Source organism: Lissotriton vulgaris, chromosome 9, assembly GCF_964263255.1.
Source record: "Lissotriton vulgaris chromosome 9, aLisVul1.2, whole genome shotgun sequence".
Taxonomy (NCBI): Eukaryota; Metazoa; Chordata; class Amphibia; order Caudata; family Salamandridae; genus Lissotriton; species Lissotriton vulgaris.
In genome coordinates this window covers 1,114,958,091-1,114,971,290 of record NC_141697.1, presented here as the reverse complement: position 1 = coordinate 1,114,971,290, position 13,200 = coordinate 1,114,958,091, and the positions used below count along the sequence as shown (strand labels likewise).

The window sequence follows — 13,200 nt, the reverse complement described above, 5'->3', positions numbered from 1 at the left end:
GACGACACCCAGCTCATCCTCTCCCTCACCAAAGACGCCACCACCGCCAAACTCAACTTCCAGAAAGGAATGCAAAACGTCTCAGCCTAGATGACCAACAGCTACCTGAAGCACAACGCAGAGAAAACAGAAGTCCTTGTCACCACCACCTCGACATCGTACTTAAGTCATCAATCACCATGAACGACAGGTCAACGCCGTCACCTCCAGTTGCTTCAACACCCTCCTCAAGACCTTCAAATGGATCCCCCCTGAGTCACGGAAGACAGTCACCTACGCACTCGTCACCAGCAGACTGGACTACGGAAACGCACTCTACGCTGGCATCAACAAGTCCCTACTCTGCAAACTCCAGACAACACAGAACACCACTGCCAGACTCGTCCTCAGCATTCCCCGGCACAAACACATCAGCCTGCACCTATGTGGACTCCACTGGCTCCCCGTGGAGAAAAGAGTCACCTTCAAAATACTCACTCACGCCTACAAATGCCTACCCAACAACGGAGCCAAATACCTCAACGACAGAATAAACTTCCACGTACCCAAAAGAAACCTCCGATCTGCCAACCTCACACTGGCCAAAACCCTGCGCATCCACAGAGCCAGAACAGGCGGAAGATCCTTCTCACATTGCAGCCAAGAGGTGGAACGAGCTACCAGCAGAGATCAGACGCGCCCCCTCCCTGAACACCTTCAGGAAGACCCTCAAGACCTGGCTCTTCGGCTAAACAGTGCTGCAGACTCTACCCGCCCCCCCTCCCCCTCCTTGAGACCCTCACAGGTGAATAGTGCATTTACAATTCCCCTGATTGATTCCATCTGAACTGCTTTGATCCCGACTGAAAAGGGCTGTAATTGTAGATCAGTGACTCCAATGAGAGAAGACAAGACATCCAGCAGGTCTGATCAAAATGGATGGGTCATTTATTTTTCAAAAGAAAGGTAAAATCCACAAATTGGATAGATGCCGTCTCAATACTAAAGTCTGATCTAAAGCCTTTCTTTGTCGTTTTTCCAAGGAATGATATGTGTGTGATTGGCCAGTAGTCATTTAAGTTGCCTTGGGTTAGAATTTGAGCGGCAGTAGCATTTATTCAGTTTTGAGTGCACACAGGAAAACATCCTGTGCAACAGAAGTGTTCACAATGCTGAGCAGTGGGATAAGGAATTTTCAACTGAGGCTTTCCACACTGACCTGGAGGAAATACAATACCTAAAACAACCAACCCTTTCAGTTCTTTCTACACCCCAGAACACATATGCATACATTCCCAAACTTTGGAAAGAGAAAGAAATTAAGCATTTTAATAGTTAAAACAAAATTAACTATAAAATGCTGACTTCAATGGTGAATAACATACACAGATGTAATACAATTTTTTTATTATGTAATCACACTTCGACATTATAAGCAAACACAAATTAACCTATTGTAATGAATGTTAGCTTAAATGCTGATGGATTATTTTTATGTTAACTCTCATGTTTAATGAAAGACCTGTTTAAGCATTTAAATAGTTGTTCTGCAAGAGATGTTTATCGGTTTCTTACCACTGCAGATGTAATTTTCCGGAAGCCTTCTGTTAACTAGCCGATAGGCATTTGTTATGTATCAGGCGACTGATCGAGAGATTCTTACGAGGAGGAGAGAAGATGGCAGGAACCGCAACTCGTGGGAAGATCTGTCTGACCCACAAGATTCTGTTCAAAGTAACAAACCAAGGACATAGTTGTGTATAGCCCACTGTAAAGACGTGGGAAACTGGAGAGCTTACCTGCTCCCAGCCTTTGGAGGAGAATGATTAGTTCCTGAAAGTAGGGAGGAGATGCAATGTTGCAACTAGAGTTTTACTGAATTCTATTAGCATGTGTTCCTTAGACTAGAGAGGCGTCCTTGCTGCTCAATTTAGGAGGCAGATCTTAGAAATGCTGAGTTCGAGCTGAGAAGACCCTTTCAGTCTCTGCTAATCTCCACTGCTTCCGTGCTAAGGCTTCAGGCCTATGCATTCCTATTCTCTCATCAGAAACCTTCATTTGGTTTTCTGAAGCAGACACCTGATCCTACTTTGCTTAAAGTAAAATGCCATTTACGCCCAAACTGCCTCGTTAGACTAGGGAATTTCCTTTATGGAACACACTTGCTGCAAATTCTGCCTTTTATTTGTAATTCTCGCCAATGTACTATTTTACCTTATTTTGAAATATCGATTGCTTGATTATTTGAATACTTAATAAACTAATAATCTGGTTTGAACTAATTACTTAAATAAATCCCTTTAAACTCACTCTAAATCATCCTTGTTGGTTTCTGCTAAATCCCAGCTGGTCTTCACTGTTACAGTAAGTAATGTAAATTCTAGCTCCTTATCTTATTCCCCCTCCTTGACAGCTAACAAAAAGTCAACACGACCAATGGCAAAAGGAGGGGGGGTGGGTTGAGAATTATACCTGTTTGGGATGCAAAAACCCCCGCCCTGGCAAAAGATAGAGGAACAAGCTGCGCTTAACATGGTTTACCTCTCATAGATTTGGAAGCAAGTTCGAAGGTTGCAACAAAGCGAACTACACTTTCAGAAAAGACAGCTACATTGTGGCGGTCACCACCACCAGCGCGCTCTTTGTGGGGGAACTGTGGTCCCTGCAAATCTTCCCAAGCAAAAAAAATAATAATAATAACACTCCACATACCCCCTAAATTTCAAACAAAAAGAACAATCCTTTCATAAGCAATAAAGGAATACTCATGTAATTTTTCACCCATAATACTGATTTAGTAAGGCTTCACAAACTGGATGCCACCACAAACGCATGTATACCTGGACGTTTTAAACTCTACAACATATTCACCATCTTTCCTTTTAAATCAGTGAATGCTAGACGCTCAACCTCAAGACCACAAGCAGCCACACAAAATGATGAAGTATGAGGAACGTATCTTATAGGTTTACTTTCGATTACTTACCAATAGTATTGGCTGTCCACAGGACGGTCACTGCCACCTGGTCATTGCAGGAATATTGAGCAATTGTTATATTCAGGACATCAGCAATCAAATTCTTTCCAGCAGAATTAAGATATGGTGTACAGTCTGAAACATTAAAATAAACAAAATGACAAACAAATCCCAAATACCATCAATACTCTGCTCAACGTGGTTTCATGACTGCCACCGTCTGTAGTAGATACAGTATTCGGTGTTCCTGCACCAAAACCCCTTTGTGCAGACATTGAAACTACTAGGTGTGTGAGGTTTACCACACTTGGAAATTGTCAAATGGAATTATATCGAAACCCTCAGTTCAAACATACCAAAATCTAGAGAGCCCAGTATCGCACCCCATAAATTTCACTCACTGTGGGATTGGATTTTATCAGTGTGATATGAAGCTCAGCAAACCACCCATAATCAAGACTAATGCGCCCTGCATCAATGGATAGAGCCCTGTCTATATTTGGGAGTGTAAGTAAGGCATGTGGGGGCTCATTCCTCAGAGAAGCAGGACTTTCAGGGTTGTGATGAAGTTAGAGGCGGCGGTCCCCCATATCAGGTCAACAATTAGATGTACATGATAGGCCTTGTGGTCTTTTTCTGGCCTACCTTGGCAACTCGTTCACACCTAAATTTGTGACATTTTTTAATTTCCATTTACTTAGCCTTTACGTGGAGAAAACTATACGAAACCATAATACAGGGAGGGATGCAACAGTCCTGCGAAAGCACTTCAACTTTGGCCTCAAACATTAATTTTTTTCCATGCCTCCTAACTACTCAAAGCACTGCAATAACGCATGTAAATCCAAATGAAGAGGTAAGCGGGTGAATAAATGTAATGCTACACAACAAAGCATGGACAAAAAAATTAAAATAGATACGATCCTCAGAAAAAAAAAGTCAATATGCAGAACACATCCTACGTCGGTCGTTTTAAACTAATCAGAAATACATACATTGAGAACCCTGAAGAAACTCGTCCCAACAGAACCGCTTAGCTTGGGAATGGCGTTTGCTAGCCAATTTAGGGTGCAGCCCTTGTTGGACAATTACTTCACCCGGATACCATTAAAAATAAATAAATAAATAAAAAATTGAAAGACTTACTGTCATATTTAAATGTGATGTTTGGCAAATCATTGGTCTTGCTGAAAAATGGCACCCCCTGTAGGAAGAAAACACTAATTACTCAAAACATTCGATTTACATGCCAGGCAGAGTAACAGCAGATATCATTTAACAGGAGCTAACCCAGGGCTTTAAGTGTTCTGGGTCCCTGGTCTCAGACCAGTTAGCATTTAAAAACAGACATTTAAATGAGTCCCTATTGAGCCTTGTATTAATGTTTTTATCTTCACTGGAAATAACATGGACACATTTCTTAACAATGAATGTAAACAAAGTTAACGTAATCCATATCAGCAATTTAGTTTGTTAAGTTTTTCATGTTTTACTTGATCTTGCACCAAAATACCAATGATGTGGCAGACTAAAAGGAGCGCAGATATTTAGTTTGATTGTTTAAGCCGCGCACTAAATTACAAAGGCCACACCCCTTTTAAAGACTACCCCCCCCACACACTTTTTACATCCCACTTAAAGCCCTGCGCTAACAATACAAATGATGCATTGGTTTAACCTTATTGCGGACTGTTGCTAATGAGTTCTAAAATACATGGCTCACCAAAAGATAAAAATACAAAAAAATAAATATTCAATTGTTACTTGTGCGCGAGTCAAAAATGTGTGCCTTCAACTAAAACCGGGCACAGGGGCACACCCAAACATTCTGCACTGGTTCTCTAGCGAAACCACTCAACAAATGGTTGCCGTGTCGGTGTCTGATGTACACATACCACCCCACTGCTCCTCGAAAGTAAGAAATAGATGAAGACACCTCTTTAACAGCTTGGCTGCTAGCGGTCCCCCCACCCCCCGTGCTGGATTCACAGAGTTCCCTTTATTCAGGATGAGCTCAGCTCGTCATAAGCACAGCTCAACCGTGCCTCATGACGAGCTGAGCTCGTCTTGAGCAGCGAAGGGGTTAAACAATCATTTGCAATATAATAGGTGTTGCATTTACGTTTTTGAAAACGCCTATGCAGCGCTTTAATTTTACCGTCGGCTGCGCCCCTTCTTTCAGACGAGCCGTGTCTAAAGAAAGGGGCGTAGCTAAAGTGAAAGCACGATATAGGGTGCTTTTACAAAAAAAAGCATTTGTTTTCAACTGGACCAACAAATGTTTTTTTTGTAAGAGCACCCCATGCCACGCATTCACTTTATTTGCATCCACGCCCGTTTCCTTAGACTCGGCTCGGTTGAGGTAAGGGGCGCGGCTGCCATTAAAGTAAATGCAGAATGGGGCAATTAAAAAAATAGTTTAAAAAAAAAATCATTAAAAAACACATGCAGCAGAGTTTGGCGCAGCAAATAAAGCAAAGGCACGGTTGCCACTATAAGCATGGCGCCATGTGCTACGTAAAACAAATAATAATAAAGGGTTGCGAGAGAGCGTATCCTGCCTGCAACAGCAGCCATGTTAAAACCATTAAATGAAACAGTGTACGGAAACTGTAATGAAAGACTCCTGAGTAACAACACACTTAACAGGGGGTGTCGCCATGGCAGGCTACAAAAAGAGACAAGGCAGTACTAAGGCGGGACTACTCAGCTTTTTGACCAATGAACAGCTGCAGTTTTCAGTGGACAATGACAAAAGCCAATGAAAAATATGGGTGGAGAATGGGCGGAACTTTAAGTCCCTACCTCAATACGCAGAGGAAAAAACAAACATTTCAAATTACTGAAGATAACAGGATTGCAACAATGATCAAACGTGTCTATTCTATAACCAGCTGTTATTATACAGGCTGCACGAATTCCGAGATTCCCAATGCCACCCGTGAGGGGAAACATGAAGTGCACTTCAAAGGCACTAGCTGATTTGCTGGAGTGAGGGCCACATACTGGTGTGGGGAAAACATTTGTAATTTCTAGGTTAAGATATAATGTTCCTGCACTGAGTTTGTGTGCTTGTCAAAATTATAAGTAAACGGGCAGAACTACAGCTGCATGACTTGCAATGAAATGGTAGGTCTGTGCCAGTGAGTTCTAAAAGCATTGGGACTGACACCTCCTCGTTCGCTGCAGTCACTCGCTGTCACAGAGTGGGATGGGGTCACTGAGACTCTTGACCCCCCCACCCCCTGTGACGAGGCATCAGTGATACACTTGAGGGCTTAAAAGTGACATGCCCAGTTCTGAGGTTATCAGTGAGGGGAAAATCCTTGAGGCACTTTACCAGGCTGAGGAGGTCACGTCCACTGGGCTGTGACATCTTCAGCTCCACCAAGTTCAGTTCAGTACCTGGTCTACACTTCTATAAAACAGCAAACGCTATATAAAAGCAATGCATTATATCAACTTTCCAAGCAAGGACATAAGGAGTCATTTGTAGTTCCTCGCTTAGCGATATCCTGTTCCTACCTTCATTGCTGCACTGTGTATTTAAATAACCTTCTTTTTCCTTGGTCAGTGTTTTTTTTATTTTTTGCATTTTTAGGCCTCTCCTAGTGTGGACAATACCCAAAAACTTAGTGCGCTTCTCACCGATTGGCTTTCATGTCAATTTTCTGTGGTTGCTTTTTATTTAACGGCTTTCCCTAGTTTTTTTTATTCGGTCCTCCAATGAGGCCGAGCTTTTTAAACCATCCTTTATAATTGGACGATCTGTATCCTTCCAGTGCTTAGTCAGGAAACAACTTTTTCTTAGACATTCTGTGCAGCTTCATGTGCTCTCTCCCTTGTGTGCTGTTTCCACATTTAAATACTCCCAGTGTTGCTCTTCCGGGCCCCTTACTGTACCGAGACCTATCCACATCACCCACCCAGGGATTCCAATCTCCTCCCCCCCCCCAACAAGTTTCCTCTAATGTGATAGAGACAAGTTGACTACATTCCTGCGTTAATTATCCATCTTGTTTACAATATGTACATACCATAATTTTTAGGAGAAACGAATGCACGGTATCTCCTAACCACAGATCTTAAAGGAGTCATGGTTGAGCGGCCGCCAGGCACCCATGGCATCAACTATTCCAATTGACTAGGGGGTCATGACCCGTCTACAAGTTGCACATCACAAAGCAAACTCACCTGCCCCATCAAGATGGAGGGAGCGAGGGCCAGCATCAAATCTGGACCCCAAAACCCCAAAAAACACAACCATGCCAGAGCCTAACCAGAAAGTGATTTAAAAAAATACTACAATAAAGAATACAAACAAGGGGCAATACATTCATTGCAAAAACGAGTTAATGTATCATTACAACAGAATTTGGCAAACACTACAAGTCTGGCTTTCATGTAAGCAAAGGCACATACACATGCTGTGGAGGAGTTAATGGTGGTACCAAAGGGGTTATTGATGGAGTTGGTGGTGATAATGTCAAAGACATTATATAGCTAAAGCTACTGAAGTATAAACAAACATGCAACAAAAAAGGACTTTTTTAGAACTTACCAAAGATGAGATATAGAAATGTGTGATTCTTGACTTTTTCACAGATGTAAAATAGTCACTTGTGCATTACAATGCATGAACTCACCCCATAGAAGGCAGAAGGAACCAAAAAGCCAATAGCATGAAGAAAGAGATTGATACTTCACCTATTTTAAATAACTGGTAACAATATGTCTGAAGACACCTGCTCTGTCAAACCAGACAAAAGAAGCATTGGCATAGCCAATAGGTCTCGCCTTTGGGGCCTTATAAGTGTTTAGGTATGCATCACAATATCCTTGGTGCAACAACATCAACTGTTGCATGACTAAACACTTATAAGGTCCCAAAGGCGAGACCTATTGGCTATGCCAATGCTTGTTTCCTTAAGACATGGTACGGGGCAGAGTCAGAAAGGGGGTAACGAAAACGAGCAATGACATCCTTCTAAACACCGCAGTTTGTTATTACAGTCTGGGTCCAAGAAAACATCTGAGACATACCAAGGAAAAACCCTCAGCTGAGGAAAAACATTAACACCCAGACGAGGTTTGTCCACTTATTGTCCAGATGGAGGGCTACGAGAACCGCCCAAACCTAATGCGAAGGAGACTTCCTTCGCATTAGGTTTGATCCTACAAGACAACTCATTGTCCAAGCTACAGTACTCTCTAGGTTGGATTACGCCAGCTCGCTTCTTTTGGGCGTTAACCAAGCTGAACTAACACGCCTCCAGCGTGTGCAAAATGCGGCCGCCAGAATGCTGGTAGGCCTGCCCAAATTCTGTTCTGTCAGACGCACCATATATGATCTTCATTGGCTGCCCGTCGGACAGAGGATTAAGTTCAAAGCTCTGTGCCTGGCCTTTAAGATTCTAAAGGCCTCATCACCTCCCATTCTTGCACAGGCAATTACCTACTACACCCCTGCTAGAGTACTACGTTCGACGGGTCAATTTCTGGCCTGAGTTCCTCGCTTCAGGAAGGCCAGAGTGGGTGGTCGCTCCTTTGGCGTTCTGGCAGCGAGCCTCTGGAACACATTACCCGTTGACATCCGTGCCATACCGGACCTACTGTCTTTCCGAAGAGCTATCAAAACTTTTCTGTTCCCATTACTCTAATCTTTGCTCTGTCTGATTTCTTCCTCTGGTTGTGTTATTTTGTCCAATATAGCGCCGGGACGCCACTTTGCTGCGGCAGCTGAGCGCTCTATAAGTTTTATAACATAACATAACTTCCAAGAGCCGCAGCCCCTCCGAGGGGCTCCACGCGGCGGGTTTATTGTCTTTAAAAACAGGGGTGTGTTTTATTTGCATCAGATGCTTGCATAAGTGAGTGCATTAATGAGCTCCCCGACGGCATCGTCCACATATTAACGACAATCTGTTTTAACGTTCCCGAAACTTTGATTTTTAATCTACCCCATGTTACTGTTCACAGCAATGCAACCTTTTCTGTGACGCACTTTGTGAGGCCAGAACCAGAAGAAATATGTAGCCAAGAAACTTTTATTGTTTTTAATTAGATTTTAATAAGGGTAAAAAGATAGCGGACAGGCTTTGTCACTGCGTAGTAATTTATACGTAGGGGATAAATAAATTATAATGTGAGTTAGTCGTCATTTTAAGAAGATAATACACATACTAGCTTAATTAAAACTACAATACAAATAAAACAGAAGTTGAAAGAGGGCAATGACGTTATATACAACAAGGATAAGAAAACTTGAACTTTCAAGAGGAACAAATGTTCATACGCAATCATTTAAAAGACGTCTGTACACGCCTGTGACATAGTACAAAGGGGTACGAAGTTGAAATTGCACTATGTTGTCATATGCAATAATGTAAAATATAAGCTGACTGAGGACTAGAACGTCATTGACAATAAAGCTACACATATATCAGAAGCCAAAAGAGGACCAGGCCAGCACGTACGATAGAAAAAGAACAGAAAGTGAAAATGGACTATGTTTTCATAAGCATCACAGCTGGGAACAACAGAAGTGTAAGTAGGCTAGGCCGTCATATAAAAAAAATATACAATAAGACTAATAGTTAATGACGTCATAGACAATACAGCTAAGCATACTTGATAATGAGAGAGGACTTTATAAACTCTATGTCTTTACATACGAAAGATAAAAGGAATTGAAATGATTCTGGTTATACACAAAGATACAAATAAAGGAAGGTGAATGAGCACCTCGTTGTCATATTAACAAGCGCTGAAACACAAGCGCGGCCGCGGGCCGCGAAAGTGAAACAGTACTCGTGCATGCAGTGGGGTGGGTGAGTGCGGCCGAGAGCACACACAGCGTTTCCCTTGCGGGAGTGAGTAGGGGCACCATCTGTTTGCAAGTTTATTACAAACAGATGTCGCCAAAGCGCGCTCCCGCAAGGTAATCGCCAAACGTGCAAGCGTTGCCATTGAAAGCATTGCAATGCGTGCACATTTTTGGCCTAAAAAGCGAATCGAGGCGAGACCTAAAAACATGTAGTTAAGACAGGAGGATGTTGAGCTCTACAATTGTGGTACATCTGAGCGGGAGATGATTGTCAGGAGCACGGTAAACTAGTGAATCACATTGAAACCCAGCAGTGCACAACCAAAACCCCTTTTGAATTTTCATGTTGAACCTGCTCAACGGTCGGAGCACGCATTGAGCTAACAATGCAACACGAGGAGATTACGGACCTTACGGAGTCAAGAGCGGAAACATTCGCCTTTGCCACTGAGGAGTTTACCAGGATATATGCTTTAATTCAAGAGGATTCCAACGAATTTACAACCACGCGCACCAAAGAACAACACAAAAGACAACTTCTTTATCTGTCCAGGAAACAAATCAATCAGCGACTCCATGCAAGTACAATGATATGGCATCACAAAGCTCAAAATTCCCGCGGGGACTGAGAATATCCTTAAAACCATCCCTTTGCAAGAATACCCAAAAATTCACAGACAAACGGTACGCGATATTAAACAAGTGTTCCCTGAATTTGATCTTGTTGATAGAGGAACTATCCAACATTTTAGAAGAACTAGAACAAGAAATCAGGACGGTGAAAACAGAATTAGACAAAGCAATGACCCCAGAAGGACTTTCAAAAACATTGGAAGATATCAACAACCAGTTACAGAAACACACCCAGGAGGTCAACGAAAGAAAGATCAGAAAATATTGAAGAAATTCCATTGATTACAAGTAAGGGGAGGTATATACGTGGGCGGACATCTACGCGAAAAGAAGACAAAACCGACCGTACACAATGAATACAGATAAACCATCATCTGACAAGGACACTACTGAAACAGGAAGAACCAAGAGAGCCACTATTATCCAAAGGCAAGTAAAGCCAACTACAAGCGTTACACCTGCAGCCTCCTCCTCTTCTTTTTTAGAGGTAGGCCAAGATGAAAGGGACGACCCTGGCGGGGAAAAAGAAAAACAAAAAAAGAAAGGTCCACCACAAACGAGGAATGTAACGGCAAAAAAGGACAAAAAGAAAGGGACTCATTGAAAGAGCTGGTGATTAATATATCAGATGTCCAACTTACCGAAACTCAACTACAAACAATACAAAAAGGGACTTCTTGGTTAAGCCCAGCAGCACTTTCATGGCCCCAGTGAGCCACAAGACTTTAGATTTTTTCGAACAAATGGTGAAACTGGATCTATCTGCACTTAATTTCCAGAAAAGAAGTCCAATTAAAAATGTCACATCCAAAGAATTTGGTATATTGCAATCAATTTCGAACAACTCCACCATAATCTGCCAGAAGGCAGATAAGGGGGAGCCCTAGTGCTTATGAATACTACATATTATCTTCAACCAGTAAATGATCACTTACAGGACGACAACACCTATATAAAACTAGATTCAAATCCTACCATGAAAATCAAAGCAATTCTGGTTGAGATCATTCAAAAAGCGGAAAACAAGGGTACCATTAATGCAAGAGCTAAGAAATTTTTGATACAAAGTAATCCGATTAGCCCAACCTTCTATATGGTACCCAAAATCCATAAGGATGCATTAAGACCACCTTATCGCCCCATCGTTTCAACACGAGGAAGCATCCACGAACTAGTAGGGAAGTTTCTAGATAGATATCTACAACCATGTGTACTAAAGATGAAATCTTTTTTGAAAGACACCATAGATTTTTTAACCCCTTGTATGCTGGTGACGAACCCCAGCCGTCACACTCCGCGGTGCTCGTGTGCTGATGACGGCTGGGGTTCGTCACGGCCCGCCCTGTTCGTTTGTTTACCGCACAGCGGCGGAAACGGGCCAGCAGCGAAGGGGGTTAAACAAAATTGGCAGTATTACTTTACCAGCATGAGAGAACAATGTACTATGCACCATTGATGTTAAATCGCTTTATACGTCAATACCACACCAAGAAGGAATTGACAGACTATGGATTAAAATATCATACATATTTGTTACTTATTTAAAGAGGTTTAAATTGTATTAATGTGAATAGTAGCAGAGTCAATTCTGGAACAACATAACTCCGTCCTTAAATTACACTATGCATTTCACATATGGACCGACCTCTACTACAGCCTGCTGCTCAGGATTGCGTGGTTTTAAAGGCTCTTTTCCAGGGTTATAGGCCCAAGCCACAGGGGAGGGTCTAAAATGAGGTAAAGGGCCATTAGCAGTCAGATAAATCTTGAGGCATAAGGAGTCCTCAACGCAAAGCTAGACAATATAAATGAAAATAAGCAACATTTTTTTTACTTAAGACCAAAAGGTGGTCCTAGAATATGCTTTTTTTTCAACAAACTTTGTGTTGCTTGATGACTGCAGGTGCTGAGTTGCATTTATTTTTCCAGAGTCACGTGAAAAAGTGTGTATGTTTATCTTGCGACTAGGCTGGATAAAGGGGGATTCTCCACTTCTGAAAACTTATTTGAAGTTTTCAGTATTTAAGGAGGGTTTAAGGAGTCATTTTTAGTTTTAAAATCATTTTTAACAAATGATAAATGTATCGATATTTTTCTGTTCTAGATTATTGTAATTCGGTATATTAATGGAGTACTATGTCTGCCCCTTAAACCGATGTATACACAAAGTGGCGTTAATTCACCTATTAGCACAAAGCAAACTCAAAAATGGCCAGTTGCAAAATAAATTCTTGGCAAAGAAACACAATGCAAGATCCACTTTTTAACGCATAATTATCGCCACCTGCCTAAAAAGGTTAGAACGTGCGAGTCTGGAGAGACCGCAGATCATAGGAAAAGTCTAGACTGGGATTTACAGTTAAGGGTACTGTTCCCAATAATGCACCCTCCATAACAAAGGCGTCACAGCCAACACTGTTGGCACAGGGCGTGAGAAATTCTTGCGGAAACGCTGCTGCTTGGCGAAGGCTTGTAAAGCGTTAAAGTGCGCTGTTAAAGGGAAGGCCGGTAATTTGGATTTTAAAAGTCACTGATTATGTTTGAAGAACACAAAAGAGCGGGCGGGTGCGAGCTGCAAAGACTGGTTGGGTGGGGGTGCGAGGAGGGGGCTATCTTGGCCTTTTCTCGCGGATAACCATAAAATGTGAACTGGGGGTACCTCTGCCAGCTGCCCATCTGGTTCCTTAACAGCAGGAAGTACTCCACGGGAAGATTATACTTTAATTATTGGGCAAACAGCCCTGATTATGATCCTCGCATTCAGTGTGTGTGTTTACAACGTCTA

General features: G+C 42.2%; 1 protein-coding gene across 1 annotated transcript in view; it reads right to left on the bottom strand.

The window, feature by feature from the left end:
• Window positions 1–2,853: 2,853 nt before the first annotated feature.
• Window positions 2,854–13,200, bottom strand: part of IL17RD (interleukin 17 receptor D) — a 161,162-nt gene continuing 150,815 nt past the window's right edge. Inside the window, exons 2-3 of the mRNA XM_086936854.1 lie at window positions 4,103–4,160; window positions 2,854–3,091 (exon numbers count right to left, since the gene is read on the bottom strand). Of these exons, the coding sequence (XP_086792980.1) occupies window positions 2,958–3,091; window positions 4,103–4,160 (192 nt within the window). The 3' untranslated portion in view covers window positions 2,854–2,957. The remainder of the gene's footprint in view (window positions 3,092–4,102; window positions 4,161–13,200) is intronic.